Here is a 15,896-nt window from a genome sequence, read left to right as displayed (position 1 = left end):
CCTCGTCCTGCTGGGCACAGAGAGGAAAATCTTGATTTTCCATCATATCTGTGCAAAAGAGTCACAAAACCTTACCCAGCTGGTCTGGTAGGATTTTACACCTCCCTGGTCAAAGGGACAAATACCTCCCTCTAGGTCAGGGCAGCAGCAAAAGTTGCTCAGATTCAAAAAGCAACAAGGAGCAAGAACAAAAAAAAAAAAAGCAAAATGCACTGGAAAAACCTGCCCTGGGCACACCTTCCATGCTCTGGGCCAATTTTCCCTGGTCTAGAGACAGAAGTGGGGTGATAAAACTGCTTCTTGTTCTTCTGCTTCTCTCTTTGTCCTTGATTATGTCCCCCAGCTGATTTTGTCACAGTTGTTATTGATGAGATCCTCGGCGAGGCTGCAGAAAAGTTATTGGAGATGGTGCTGGGGTTTTTTTGAGGCTTAGAAGCACTGAGAGAGAAGTTGTCAGTGCCTGTTGTGGGAGCACAGCTGATTGAAACACCTCAGGCATCAGAAAAAGTGATTTCAGCTTGTAACTCAAACCTTTCCCCACAATCGTCCTTGGAGGCTGCAGGATGTCCCTGGAAGGAGAAGGAAAAGCTCCTTTTTGTCTTTTTTCCTCCATTAACAACTCGTTGGTGTGATAAGGATGATCCCTGGTGGGAGTTATGGCTGTAGTGGTACAACAGATGCCCTGGAAAGAGGTTTCAGCAGCAGAAACCAGAGGCTGCCCAATTTTCCAAAGCATAAATCCTTCAGGTTTGAGGAATGCTGTCAAAGAACCAATGGAAATACCCAGCCTGGAACAGGCTTCCAGCTGGAAAGGGCAGTAAGGATGACCAGGGCTTCATTGCCAGCATGACTCCAGGATTCACTGGGAAGTGGATTTGGGGCAGTTTGCTCAGCTGGTGCGTGCCCTGTGAATTCCACGTGCTTTTCTCCAGGAGAAATGAACTCCAGGGCTGTGCAGCATTTCTGGCTTGAATCCAAAGGGAAGGAGAGAGAACCTGCTGTGGGAGCAATCAGGAGAGGGAGGCTTTCCCTTTTTTCCCAGCTAAACCCCAGGGTCAAAGAGGAAACAGAGAGCGCAGTGTGTGTGCTCTGTATTCCAAGGGCACATTCCAGCTGCAGGAGACTGGAGCCAGCACCTCTGAAGGCATCTCCAGACACCCTCACCGGGACCTTTTCCTTAAGATTTCAGGGCTTTCTGAGCCGAAGCTGCTCCTCCATCCTCATTCCTTCCACCCGAGGCCGCTGGAGCACCAGGAGGAGCAGGGAGGGGACGGAGCCGCCGCCGTGGTGCCGATGGCAGCGCCATTTCCAGAGCTATAAACAGTGTCATTGTCATAGCTCTTGGAATGGTACTGCCATAAGTACTGGACTGCCAGCAGCTGGGCTTGGGAGGGCCCTGACCCACCTGGAACTTCCCTCCATTGGGATGAAGCTGATTCCTGAAGGATGGATCGAAGTTAGCCCTCAGTACTTGAGTCTCCAACAACCACCACGCTCTCCCAGCCCACAGATCCCTGCAGACATTGCTGATGCATCCAGACCTCCCTGCTTGGGCCAAGAAGAAGCAGAAAGTTCATGGAGATGTTAGGAGCAAACCAGTCAGGCTCTGCTTGGCTGTCTGTGGGAAGAATTGTGCTTTTACAGTGACTTCGACTGGTTGTGTTTGGGTGGGGAGAATGTGCTCCCCTTAAACAGCCCATCTTTGGGGTGGTGGAGCTCTCTGTGCTGCCCTGCAGGTGTGTTCCTGAAGGAATCACAGCTAGAGGGAACATCCTGGTGACAAAATCATCACAAGCCGAGCTGCCAAGCAGAGCAGGAGCATCAGGAGCTCTGGGAGCTCCAGGGTCACAGGACAGTCCCTGCCTTTGCTCCCCTTTGTCCTTGCTCCAAGAGTTTTCCTGCAATGTTCCATATTTTGCCATCCCAGCTTCTTTTTGGCAGAGGAGAGGAGGAGGCCCAGCAGCTCCAGGCTTTGCTGGGCAATGAAATCAGTGTGGATGTGCTGAGGTACCAGGCAGGTGTTGGGGAAGGGAATGCCCTGTTCCCATGAAGCCCTGGCAAACAGGGAGATGCTTTTCCTGCTGGAATTCCTATTCCAGGGGCAGCTGATCCCTTTTGGGGGCTGGCTCAGGCCATGGGGATGCAGAGAGGGGCCAGGGCACAGGGGATGAAGCTTTTGGAAAAAGAACAAGCTGTAAACTCTTGACAAATCCCAGAGCTATGTCTCCCATGGGTCTGATTCCTGCTCCAGGAGATCCCTCAGGGATCTGAGAGCCCCAGCAAAAGGAAATGTGTTTGTGGCTCAAGGCGTGCAATGTCAGGGATGGATTCTGGTCACTGAAGAGTCCAGGCATTTGTGACAAACCCAGTTTGCTTGGCCACCCCTCTGGAGATGTTCTAAGAACTAATTAATTCTTTCAGCTTCTGGATTAAACTCTGGTGCAAAACATCCCATTGAACAGAGAGCATTACATGGTGTGTTAGTGTAATTAAATAAAGAGAGAACTGAGCTCCAGAGATGCCCACAGCAGTTAATTAAGATTAATTAAGCAACATGATTTACAGCTGGAGAGGATGAAAGGGAGCAATTCACAACTGGCTCAGCAAAGGGGTGTGAGATGCTGGGTTCATAAATTGTTTTTCTGAAGCAGCTTCCCCAGCCAGGTTTATTTAAAGGGGTTGGGGTTAGCCCCTGGAACAGCCCCATTCTCCTGGCCAAACACAGGGATCCCTGTGGAACTGGGAGGAGTGAAGGCCTGGATTTCTGCAGGCTCGGTAGGTCAGGGTTAGAGCTCTGCCAAAATAAACCCAAGAGTTCCTTCACTTCCTCTCTGAGGCAGCAGCCAGAGCAGGGTGATCTTCATTCCTTAGAATTATGGAATTAGAGAATGGCCTGGGTTGAAGGGACCTTAAACCTCATCCAGTTTCAACCCTAAACCACCTTCCACGATCCCAGCATACTCCAAACCCTGGCCAGCCTGGCCTTGGACACTTCCAGGGATCCAGGGGCAGCCACAGCTTCTCTGGGAATTCCATTCCAGGGCCTCCCCACCCTCACAGCCAGGAATTCCTTCCCAATATCCAGTCTAAACCCACTCTCAGTTTGAAGCCACTTGAGGACATCATTGGTTCCCTCAATGTAACACAAGGAAGTGTGGTGCAAAATTGGGTTTATTTTGTGACACCGGGGGCTGTTGTAGGAGAGCCCAAACTGAACTCAGCTGCAGTGGAAACCTGATGGCTGAAAAGCAATTTTCTGTTCTGTTTGCCACCTGTAGCACTGCTGTGCTTTTCCTCAAGGAGGAACAAACATAAATCTGAGCAGATTTTATTTACCAAAGCAGGGACTGGGGCAGAGATTTATGGGCTGTGGCATCTCCTCTGCAGCAGCAAATGGACAGGCCCAGGGGCAGCCAAGGGAGGGCACAACCTTCCGAAGTTTGAACTTATTTGTTTGCACTTCAAATTTGATAACAATATATAAAGAAATGGACAGGTAGGGCCTCAGAGGTGGCCCTGAAAGACGCTCAGATCTGCAGAAGGACCAGAAGAAAGCACAAAATAACAGAAATAACCTGGTGTTAACAGCAGGCATGTGGAAATAAAGGGTTTACACACACAGGGGTTTTGATGGCCTTGGTTACCTCCTCCTGTGATCAAAATCAATTCATTGATCAGTGGAACTCTTCACGTCATGTCCCAATCCACAGGGAATTTCTCTAAGGAATGAGCTCGAAGGGATTTGCTGAGAGCTGGTTTTACTGTGAGTAAAAATACCCCAAATCCATCAGAGAATAAATAAATATCTTCTTGATTATCATCCCTTGTTTTTGGGTTCCCCTCCTCCTCCCCACAAATAGGAGCTGTGCAAATATTCAGATTTCTGCCTCTCCTGACCCTTGGACATTATTTATTCAAATGTTGAGCTTAACATTTTTCTTTTGGGCACCTTCAGGATATTTGAGGCTCTGCTCGTTAGGATGCTCAGAGAAAAAAGGGTTTCCTTCAGGTCTTTGTTCACAGAGAAGTTCAGAGGATCCCTGAAATCCCAGAGGGAGCAGCACGTGGCATCCCTGGACAGATCCTCAGATCCTGGAGAGGCTGAGGTGGGATAACAGCACCAGCACAGGATGTCTGGGGACACAGTGACACAAAGTGGGGACTGAGCAGCCTCTGAATCACAGCCAAATGAAGCAGCAGCTCCTGTCCCCCCCTCCTGAAGAGGATCTGACCCTGCTGGGAGAGAGCTCTTGGCAGGGAAGGGGATGAGCAAGGGGAGCATCATCCTTCCTGAGGAACAGGGGAAGGAACACCGCCACAGGCAATATGTGCTCCTTGGCTTGGCATCTTTGAACAGCTAAAAATGACGAGAAAGTCCAGGAAAGTGAGGCAGGGAATTAATTTTGCTGGTGGGTGAATAGAGGGAGCACAGGGGGTCTGAAATCCCAGCCTGCACTGATCAAACCAAGGCTTTTGAGGGAGAATCTGGAGATTTTGTTCAAATTGAGCACCCACTGCCAATGTCCCCATCTGTGGTGTGACATTTAATCCTGATAAAAGGCTCACAGAAGATGAGGAGTGGGGAGCACAGCTCACAATTACTTAATATTGTTCACAATAGCACGGATGGAGCTTTACAAATTCACACCCAGTGGGTTGGAGGAGAGAAAGTCCAGAGCCAGGAATGTGCTACTTCAATCACATCATAGAAATATTAATTGGAAAATCTGGATAAAGAAGGAAAAGGGAGAAGAAACTCACACTGAACACAACGTGGTGGAACCTGGTGTTTGCTCTCTGAGCTTTCCTTCCCACGATGGAGAGCTGAGGAAAGGCACCAGATAAACTTTAAGTTAGTAAGACTTACTACAACTTAACTACAACAGGTCCTAGATGAGATGTTAAAGGTACCACAGGGATATTTATTATTAATTTTAAATTTTTTTTTTGTTATTAAATGTAACAGTTTTTAAAGTAACTGTTATTTAACTGCTATTTTGTTATTTGATTTTTATGTCATTACTCCCTTACAAGAAAATACAATTCCCAGCCCTTAAATTAGGTACCTCAAGGTAAGCACAGCTTCCACACCACCTTGGGGCTGTACAGAAATTCCCAGAACACAAACCCGCAGGATTTGCACGGACGAGAGGCAGGAAAGGCTGGATGAGCCATTCCCTGGGGAGCAGAACTCTTCCCTCAGCCGGGAGGGTGGGAGGGGACATGTGGGAGCCCCAGCTGCTGTGAGGGGGATGGTGGCGTTTGCTCCTCAGAAAGGGACCCAAAGGAGGGACACGAGCAGCGAGCATGTGCCAGACTTTTGTTCTCTACACGTGGTGCTTGGGAGGAAATCTGGTTTTGACACCAAAACAAAAAGCTCTGCTGTTCACACACAAAGCAGGGAAGGATGGGGAGGTTTTTGCCCGGTTTCCACAAGCTGTAATTCCATTTTCCACGGGATATTTCAGTGCAGAAAAGCCACCCGTTCCTGGATTGAGAGGGTTATTCGGTATTGGAAGGGAGGTTTGGATCCCCATCCCTGGAGGTGTCCAAGAAATTCCCGGAGGTGGCACTCAGTGCTCTGGGCTGGGGACAAGGTGGGCATCGAGCACAGGCTGGACTCGATGGGCTGGGAGGGATTTTGCAACCTGGAATTCTGGGATTCTCCCACTGCGGCACGTGTTTCAAACCTGACAAACTCCACTGAACAAAGAAACAGCTCCGAGCTTTGCCACTGTTTCACCTCACAGCTTTAACAAATGTGGGTTTATCCCCCAGCAGATGAAAGATTTAATTATGCCAGTGGTGAGACCTCCATTAAAAAAAAATTTTAAATCATCGTTATCTTCCATTTGAATATTATTAATTGATCCTGCTTGTGTTTCATTAATTGAGACGCTTAAACCCAGCAGCCCATTCTGAGCCATCCCATCTGGGGGTGGCTGTGAGCGGCTCTTAATGGGCTGCTCTGTGGTTCTGACGTGTCTGAGCGCTTCCAAGTGCTCTCCTCATTATCAGATTTGGGCCTCTCATGACTGTTGCATTAATTACAGTGCAAAAACGAACTGGAGGCCAAAATCTGAAGCTAATTAGAGCCTCTAATGGAGTGCCAAGCTGAACATTAACGGGAGAGAAATGGAAATAGGGAGTTAATGGGAGGAAAAGGGGAAAGGGCTCCCCTTCCCCACATCCCCCTGAGTGGCTGCTCTCCTTTGCTTACTTGTTTACCCTGGTTTATAATTAGCAAATGGGTTTCACTCACTGCAAACAAGGAGCTCCTCGTTGATTTTAAAATCTGCTTCATTTCTGTCCTTTTGGTGCCCAAATTGCGGCTTCTGTTGTAGAAACATCAATTTCTACAACATTAAAATGTCACAGATCTGTAGTGGAAGAATTCAGCAGCTCTGCACCATCCCCATCCTCTCGGTTGCTGTGTGGATCCGTTGTCTTCCCTCACCAACTCGTGCTCATAATACCCAAATTCCAAGGTTTTTAGCTAAAGTTGAGCAGGACATCCTGCAGTGGAAAACAGGGAAAATGATAAACATTATCCAGGTGAAGCAGCTGAAGGCAGGAGAGTGGGAAAAGGGGAAAATGGTCCAATTCAGCAATGGAGGTGAGGGGGATTGGGAAGAGAAATTCATTAATAGAGCCTGGCAATAAAAAAGGTTAAAAAGGAGGATGGAAATGAGCACCTGCAGTCCCAGGGAAACAAAATCTGGGTCCAATCCAGCAGGAGAAAACCAAAAGGAAACGAGATGCTGAAGGGTTTGGACATCTCACCTCAAGATCCTATTTCAGGTTGTTATTTGGCTGCACTTCTAAACATCCTCCCTGAAAAAGATCCACAGCTCCTGCAAACACAAAAATAAAGGGACTGGAGGGGGTTTAGTCCTGGTTTGCCAGAAAAAAGGAGGGATGATGGAACAATGGGAAAAAAAAGGAGAGACACAAACATAGTAGGAGATGCTTTCTTTGTTTCCTGTGACTTGTCAGAGACAAACAAAAAAAAAATCTCTTTTTTCTCTTTTTTTTTTTACGTTTCTCTCATTTAAGGGCTTTGCTTACTCAAGAAGTGCTAATTTTAAATCTGTATTTCTGCAGAAATCCTACAAAATGCACTGGGGGCTGGGAGAAGTGGGCTGGAGACAGATGTTTTATAAAACCTCTGCTTGAAATTTAGTAAAGAATGATGAGGGTTTAGTTCAGCTCCCAGGGCCGGACCAGCATTATTTGATTTAAAGATAATGAAGAGAATCAGCTTAACTGCTCAGGAGTGGGAAAATAAACACTTGTCATGAGACAGAGAGAGATTTGTGCTTAGATTTGACTACAAAGGACTTTAAAATCAACATTTCTGTCAGAGCCGTGTAAATAATTCAGCAATCCGAACGTTTTCCCAAGATCTGGGTTTCCACTACTGGGCTGTAATGGGATAATTCAATTTTTTCTCACCCTGCCCTAAGGGTTTTCTGCTGATGGCCGAGTGCAGAACTTCACTGCAGTGGTGGGAACAGGACAAATTCAGCCCAGAGCTTACAGAGTCACTGGGAAGCTTCTAATTTTGTGGAGTCTGTGAATCTGGGAATGCTGACAGAGGGACAACCCCTCTCTCATTTGTGGAAGTTTCCTATGCAGCTGCATTAAAAGCAAATGTTTTGTGAAATTCCATTTAATTTGGCCTCTGTGCATTCATTTTTTGTTCAGCAGAAGATGGAAATGGAACAATGCATTTTCCTCCCAGTTCACTCTGACATTTGGTGTGGTTCAGATTGAAGGATTTTGCTCTTTCAAAGCCTTCCCACTCTTCCAAAGAGGAAAAACATCACAGATTAAAATAGGGAATTCCATGGATTCTCAGATTTTATGTCACACTCTTCTCAATTCTTTGTTTCCCAGCATCCCCCAGTTTTCCAAGAATGTCAAAAGTACCTTTCCAGGGAGACAACACGAGGACACCTTCCTCAGATTGTATTCCTGGCCCACTGGAATTTCATCTGTGGGGATCTTTCCTGGTGCTTCCAACCTGGGGAATTGCTGGTGCCACCCAGACCCATCCTGCACTTCCAGGGATTGGTTTCTGGGGGTTTGTGGCTGCCATAAACCACAGAATTAAAAAAGAGACTCTTTTCCACCTGTTCTGACACAAGGATGGAGCAGAGCAGATCCATCTCGGGCTGGGATAAGTCACAAAAATCATCTTAAGCTGCTCTCTCTTCCCCTCACTTTCGGAGTGGTTTGTGAATTCTGTTGTTTTCTAACTCAGAATTTGTAATTCCGGAACCGAGCAGATGGTGCAAGGCTGATTTCAGTGAAGTGTTCATTAAAATCACCTCTGCCAAGTGATTGTTCACCACCATCCCCCTCGGAGATCAGAGGGATTTGTTCTTGCTCTTGGAAGTCCATCTGAAAGCAGCAGAGCCTTGAGGAATGGACACAACACCGAGGGTGAAGTTCCAGCTGGGCTGCTGCAAATATTCCAGAGGGAAATGGCTTTGGGAGAGAAAGGAAAACACAGGGAAAGATGAACAGGGGAGCAGCACCACTGTCAAACCTTAGAGAAGGTGAAATCCTTCATTCAATTTGGGGGCTCAGTTCCATTTCAAATGTGTCTCCAGCCAACTTTTACCTCAAAACCTCTTCTACATTCCCCTGTTTTAGCTGGTTGAGGATAAAAATGGTATAAAAAGTCACTATGGAAAATGGGATTCTGCTCAAGCCAAGCACAAATCTTCCCAGTTCATCCCATTTTACATAATTCCGTCTTGTTTTCCTCTGGTCCCAGCAAATCTGTCCTGGGTGCTCCTGCAAAGAACAAAAGATTTGTGATGCAATGGGAGCCGTCATCACCTACTTGCCTTTTCCCTGGAAATCTCTTCCAGGTGGGATGGTGGCCGGTTCCTGGGGGGAGTTTCTGGTTGCACATGAAGGAAGAAATGTGTTTTGAAGTGTTTCATTTCGAGCTGGGCTGCAGCAACTGGAACAGGAGCAAAAGAAGACCCAGGCAGTGAGTGTTCACTGTCCCAATTGCCAATACTGCAGTGGGGAGATCAGGCCCCTGATATAAGCAGCAAAAGGCTTGGAATACCCCTTGGAGCCTGCTCTTTCCCACTTTTCTCTTCTTTTTTATCTCACGAGGAGTTGCAGGCTTGCTCCAGATCAGAAACGGGGAAAATATCCGAAGCTGAAAAAGTTTGGAGAATGAGAGAAGCAAACAAAGTGAACAGCTCAGAGCAGCAGCATCTCAGTGAACCCAATACCTGCATTTTCTCTTCTGTTCCTGCATTCTCAGGGGGGCCTTTAGAAACTCTGTCAGTGACAATTTTGCATTTATAGTACAAAAATTACAAAGAGATTTGTAAATACGATGGAAGGCGGTGCTTAGCAGCTTTTTGTGCAGCACGTCTCAGCTTCCTGAGCCATTTGTGCACCCAGCGAGACCTGAGGTACCCTGGCAGTGCCAGATACACCAAAAATACCCCCACCCCTCCCTATTTCTGCAGAAAAACCTCTTCTCTGCCCATTGTCCTTCCTTTTTCGAGCAGAAGGGGATGGATTTCGTGGCAAAAGTGCTGGGGAGCCCAGAGTAGCAGCTCTCGTCCCTCCCTGCACAAAGCCCAGCTGCAGAAGCTCCCCTGAGTGTCCAGGGAATGTCAGGACAGCAGGAACCAGCTCCTGCCGGTCCCAAAATGGAAGCAATAATTAATGAAACCAGCTGTAAACTGGGAAAGGATTATGGAACAGAGAGCAACGGCAGCTGCACACCTCGGGTGGGTTTGGGAAGGTGGAAAATGCAGGAGGTGCAGCCACACAAATCCTCCACCCAGCCGGATTCAGCTGTGGCTTGGCCAGGCTGGCTTTGCTTTCCCTTCATTGCTTTGTTATTTATGATCAACATGATCCAAACCCTCACAATTCCTGTCTCTGAGAGGTCAGGGCTGATCCCAAGGTTTGCTCATCAGGAGAGGACTGAGCAGGACCTCAGGCTCTGGGAACTGGTGGCTGGTTTTCATTCCAGGTGGGGAAACCAAAGCCCAGCCATTTGTGGGCTTTGCTCTCCTCATGAATTGCCCAGGTTGGTGTCGGGGACGGCTCTGCAGGGAGTGAAAGTGGGAGCATTGCAGCCACTGCGTCCCCTTGGAGTCTTCTCCCTGGGATTTGCCAAATTCCCAGATATCTGGAGCTCCTTGTTCTGCTCGTGAGCCTGTGGAGGGCAAACCCCCAGAGCTCCCCTCCTGTGCTGAGAGCTGGTCCAAGCTGTACTTACAGAGTCCCTTGGGCTGCCAGGAACAGCGGGACGTGCCCAGCAGTCGGCCCCAAATTGGCCATCCCACAACTAAAGGGCCACGGGGAGGGTTTGCAGCAGGTGCCAGGGGGGCAGTGCCTTCCCATTATTGGGGTTTATTGTGGGGGGTGGTTGGGATCTGGGAGGCTCCAGGGGAAGTGACAGCAACGCTGTGCCCACTGCGGGAGGATGCAGAGGGCAGGGCCAGCCCGGGACTCTCTGAGAGCACAAATCCCATGGGAGGAGCTCATCAGAGGCAGGAAAACGGAGCAATTAATTTGCTCTAGATAATTTACTTAATGCATTTAACCCTTTCCGTGTTTTATTTTCCTGCACACATAGCCCGGCTCCCTCAGATGTGTTCATTTCTCAGACCTACCTGGCTCCTTTCTCTTGAAGCCTTCAGCCCACGCAGGGAGGGTTCCAGGGCCGTTTCCTCCTTGCTTTGTAGGATAAATCCTTGGCAAGTGCCCGGGGTGGGAGCTGAGGCACACCAGGTGTGATCCTGCAGGGGAAGCAGCTGAATTCCAGGTGCAGCTGAGCCTTTGCCCTGACGCTTGCTCCCCACAGGTGCCCACACCTGGAAAATGAAGTGCATTTTCAGACAGAGATCCGTGAAGGCACCAAGGGGTGAGAACAAAAGCAGGGCTGTAAAATCCCAGCTTTTCTCCAGCACTAAATCGGTCCCCTGCAGCCGGCAGGCGGCTCTGAACTTACATCTGTGAAGGGAGAAGCTGCAGGGTATGGAAAAACCCCATGGAAGACAAAAGCCTGGGAGCAGAGGACTCCCTTAACAGGTTTCTGGAGGTGTTGGGAATATTTTTAGGAATGATGTGCCGGTACCTGAGCGAGCCAGGAGCTGTCACTCCCTGTGCCAGGAATGCTCTTTCCTCCTGTCCTACCAGTCCTCTTTCCCCACAGGGTAAACAGCTGGAAGTGTTGAGCTCACTGCCAGAGGCTTCAGACAGACACTTTGTGCCACAGACATCCCGGGACACCCTAATGACTCCTCTTTAGCTTAATGAACCTCTCACAGTCGGCACCGCCTGCTCTTGCTGCTCTTGCTCCGCTCCGGGACGGCTGCAGAACACGGAGGAAGGTTTGGATCCTTGGATATTCCAGTCCCTGTCCATCGTCCTGAGCTGCTCCGGAGCTGCTCCAAGTGTCTGCCCCGGGACGGAGCAGGGGTTTTCCTCTCTGTGTCCCATCCGTGGCAGAGCCTTTGGCATTCCCGAGGTCTCCCGGGTGGATTGTGTCCCACAGTGTCCCTGTCTGACTTGGTCCATCGAATTCCAGCTCTGTTTTCACTTTGTGGCTGTCTCGTTGGAGTCTGTTCAGTGTGAGGTGCAAAATGTCTTTCCTTGTTTGCTGACATCCAGTCTGTAACTCATTGGGAGCACATGGTTAAAATTCCTGGTCCTTGTTTAAAGTGCTGGAGTTCCGAGGGATGTTTGAGGGAAATATCTGCACATTCAGGGACCTGGCCCTGCTGGGACCAGCATCCAGCCTGGGAAATTCCTGCAGGAGCATCCGCCAGGCCAAGCACACTCAGGCAGTGCAGTTCACCTCAGCCACCTGAAACCCAGCCGGTTCTTGGTTTTCAGGGATTTCATTCCCTGTCACAGAACAAAGCAGGGATTCACACTTCTTAATGTGGGATCTGGATATCTGGAAGAATCACTCTCTTAAATATACTTTGGGGTTTGCAAGATGCTATTTTCCCTACGTTTGGCGTTTGATCTGGCACTGACAAACCTTTGTGTTCCCCCTCCCAGGTACACGGTTTTACACAATGGGCACCACCAGGAGCAAGAGAAGCTTCCCATCCACACCGACCCTGAATCCCAAGAGTCCTGTTTCTAGTCCTGGGCCCAGAAGAGGAACAGTCCAGCTGGAAGAACAAAGGTCTTGTAGGATATCCCAAGGATTCTCGGGCAGCAGGACTGGAAAAATCCTCCATCTGCGTTATCATGGTGCCTCCTGCAGTGAATTCCCAGGAATGTCCAGCCATGGAGCTGGGTGGGAGCGTGGGCAGGGTCAGGACTGCTGTTCCTGTCCCTGCAGGAGCAGCTGGAGCTCGGCCGTGCCAGAGCCCTGCTCCAGGAATGGGGAATTCCTGGCAAAGTCAGGACACAGAACAGCTCCAAACCACCCCGTGCCGGGACTCCTGCTGCTCCTTTCCAGCTGCTCCTTCCCAGCTGCCCTCTGCTCAGCTCATCCCCCTGTCCTGGAGGTCACCAGGTGTGGCTGAAGCCCAGCAGGATGGGACTGAGCTGCTCCATCCCTGCCAGGTCCTGCCCGGAGACCAGACACTGTCAGGGGAGGAGCAGCTCCAGGTTTTCTCCAGGAAAACGAGAGGAAATGTTTGCTGCCCTTTGGTTCCACCCCTGGAGGGAGGCCAGCACCAGTTACTGCTTCCCCCAGCCCTGCAGAGCTCTGGGAATGCTTTGGTTGTGTTTCCTGGCCAAGGAGGATTCCAGGGGTGTGGAGTGGGACCTGCAGGGACATCCCAGCTCAGAGCCACGGCTGTGCTCTGCCATTCCCAATGGATGGCATGTGGCCCTGGAGCCCAGTGCTGTCCCCATCCTTCCCCTGAGCAAACTTTGGGCATTCTGAGCCAGCAGGAAGCTTGCCCAGAGGCAGAGCCAGTCTGCAATGGATCACTAAGTGCCATCTTGGAAAACAAACCATCTAAACCCTTTTCTAGCTCCGCTTGGAAGAGAGACTTCTACTTACCTTCGCCACCTTTATTTTTCTATTTGTTGCTGGTCTCTTCCAGTTGAGGCAGGAAGTTCTCCAGACTTCCCACTGTCACCCTTTGCAAAGATCTCTGTCCTCAGCTGCTCCCTGCATGTCGATGTTGCCACGTTCCTCATGAGCTGCTTCCCCCTTTGCATGGGAAGGGTGGGCAAGGCTCTCAACTCCACGAATTTGGGAAAAGGATTTTCATGCAGGATCAAGACCACGAGCCTCGACCCTTCTTAGGTGAAGATCTACCCCAGCAATGCCACCCTGAGCCTAGAAAATAAAACTGTGCTTTGGTACAGCGTGTAACCATGTACAGATATTTTTAATGTACAAAGAAAAGCTGACATTATTTATTATTTTTTATCAGGAACACGTGTTTTTTTCATTAAAAGCTTCTAGATCAAGGAGCTTAACATCCTGTGTATTATTATTTAGTAATATTTCTGTTGCTATGTGACAGGTATTTACTGTAAACAGACAAATCCTGCTTGGAACAAACAAAAATGTTGCTCGGTAGGAGAAATGTTGTGCATGAGAAGAAGAAGTGGCTTCCTGGCCATGGTGTCTAACTTCTTTAAATCCTTCTTCCACACCAAAGTCACTGATAGAGCTTCACATCCTTCTCCTTTAGGATTCCAAAGGGCACTGGGCAGAAACAGCCCCAATTGGAAGACCAAGGCAGAAAATTGCTGGCAGTTGGAAAGACACAAATTATTGGTGTTGGTGGTGGAAGGTGCTCCTGGTTCATCATCGGGACCTGTTTGGCAATGACCTGTTTTTACAGGGCTTTGTTTCCTAAAAATATTCATTTAACTTCACTCTTTTACTCACCAGAGCAGTGAGTGAAAAAAAGCCATTATTGAAAGTTTGGAAAAAAATCCATCCAGGGTTGCTTCAGTCCTGTGATCCTCCCCCTGTGTGGAAGTGCCCACCAGGGTTTTGTTGGGATTTGGGCACACGAGGCTGCAAAACAGCTTGGCTTGGTTTCACCTCAAGTGCCAAATTTCGTAAAGAAATCCTAAAAAAAACCTTTTCTCTGTCCCCATTAAACGGCACTGAAATCTTGGTGTGACATTTCCTGGCGTGAGATGGAACCAGCAGCACGGGGAAGCCACAGGAAGGGGCTCTTTGGTTCTGCCGTTGTCCTTCAGGCGTTGTTTTCTCCTTTATTCTTATGTGCATTAGGAAAAGATCTCTTCTGAATTTAAAAGGAACTCCTGACTTCCCCAGGGGCAGCGTTCCCAAGGCTCTGTCAGTGGGAGCAGTGGCTCACCAGCCAAAATGGTCAACAGCTCTCGCTGGGAAAGGGCTCCCCTTCCAACTGGATGGAATTCCAAACACGAAATGTCCATGTTTTGTGTCCCCTCTAACTCCTCCTTGGGCTCAGCAAACCTGTCAGGAACCACCTGGCAGCTCCTGCTGGCTAAACCAAGAATCCAGCAAAGCTGCTGTGAGCCCAGCAATGCCACCGTGCCATTGGCAGTGGCAGGATTGCCCTGGAAAAGAAGAAGGTGTCTCATGGAAAGGCCCCACTCTGGATTTCCTTGGCTGCTCCTGTGGCCTCCCAGTTCAGCTTCCCCATTGCCCATCTTGGCTGGTGGTGCCAGTCCTTGCCTGTGCTCAGTGATGTGTGGTGCAGTGGCTGTTCCTAAAATAAAAGCTCCTCTCTGGACATGGCACTGAACTCAGCTCGGGCTCATTTCTGGCGCTGTTTGCACTCAAATCCCAGGGTGGCACCAGGTTCCACTTCTCAGCTGCCCCACAGGATGCTCCAGGAGCTGTAACAGGGAGGGGGAAGCTGCCCCTCTTTGCTTTTCCTACAACTCCCTGACAGGAGGGGGCAGCCAGGGGGATTCGGGCTCTGCTCGCAGGGAACAGGGACAGGAGGAGAGGGAACGGCCTCAGGCTGGGCCAGGGCAGGCTCAGGGTGGACAGCAGCAGGAATTTCCCCATGGAAAGGGTGCTCAGGCCTTGGCAGGGGCTGCCTGGGGAGTTGTGCAGAGCCACAAGGAGCCCTGAGCCTCCTTTGCTCCAGGCTGAGCCCCTTTCCCAGCTCCCTCAGGAATTCTCCAGCCCCTTTCCCAGCCCCATTCCCTGCCCTGGACACGCTCCAGCCCCTCCAGGTCCCTCCCACACTGAGGACCCAGAACTGGACACAGCCCTCGAGGTCCCTCAGCAGTGCCAGCACAGGGGACAGTCCCTGCCCTGGTCCTGACTGTCCCCCTGCTCGTGCTCACAGAAATTCTGCTCTGTTCAGCTTCATTCGTTCCCATCATGATTGATTTGCAGTCCAGGAGCCCCCACCTTGTCCTGGCCCCTTACCTGGAGGATTCCCAGGCTGGAGGATCCCTGTGGAGCTGCTCATGGGATCAGAGCCATCCAAACAGATTCAGGTGAGAAATGAGAACCAAGGCTCCCCTTGGTGTCAAGCAATGCTCCTCTTGGGGTGTCTGTTCTACCAAAGGACACTTCAGGGAGGATGGACACCGGGAATGTGTCACTGAAAACCTGCACATGAGCCAGAGCTGAGAGGTAAATGATGCTCACCTTGCCTCTGATTCAGCACACCTCAACATGGCTTTGATTTTACCTCATCTGCTCCTTCTGTCCCCTACTGGAATCAGAGCTCTGTGAATAATCAGCAATAGTCTGTTAGCTGCTTTTGCATCTCTAAATACCTCTCAATTCAGGGATTACTAACAGATATCTTTGGCCTGGAGCTGATCTCAGCCCAGGATTGTGGTTTTCAAGATGGAATTCACTCCCAGCTGGCTCTGCTCAGCAAGAGGAGGCATTTATTTGTGCCAGCCTGACTTAACAACATACACAGAACCAGCTAATGGGGTCCAGATCGTGTCCACCT

At 49.6% G+C, this 15,896-nt stretch overlaps 1 protein-coding gene across 3 annotated transcripts in view; it reads left to right on the top strand.

Annotated features, from left to right (window-relative positions):
* The window catches only part of HTR4 (5-hydroxytryptamine receptor 4), a 70,570-nt gene extending 55,853 nt beyond the window's left edge, over positions 1 to 14,717 (top strand). For 2 of the 3 annotated variants that reach the window (XM_010399620.4, XM_010399621.4), the window contains one exon: positions 12,061 to 14,717. In XM_010399620.4, the coding sequence (XP_010397922.1) occupies positions 12,061 to 12,148 (88 nt within the window). In that variant the 3' untranslated portion in view covers positions 12,149 to 14,717. Of the gene's footprint in view, positions 1 to 11,206; positions 11,385 to 12,060 lie in introns of all 3 variants that reach the window. The other variant, XR_751833.3, reaches the window with a different exon arrangement.
* Positions 14,718 to 15,896: the final 1,179 nt, after the last annotated feature.

Source organism: Corvus cornix, chromosome 13 (genome assembly GCF_000738735.6).
Source record: "Corvus cornix cornix isolate S_Up_H32 chromosome 13, ASM73873v5, whole genome shotgun sequence".
Lineage (NCBI taxonomy): Eukaryota > Metazoa > Chordata > Aves > Passeriformes > Corvidae > Corvus > Corvus cornix.
Note: the sequence above shows the minus strand (reverse complement) of the source record. Positions and strands in the feature narration are given on the sequence as shown.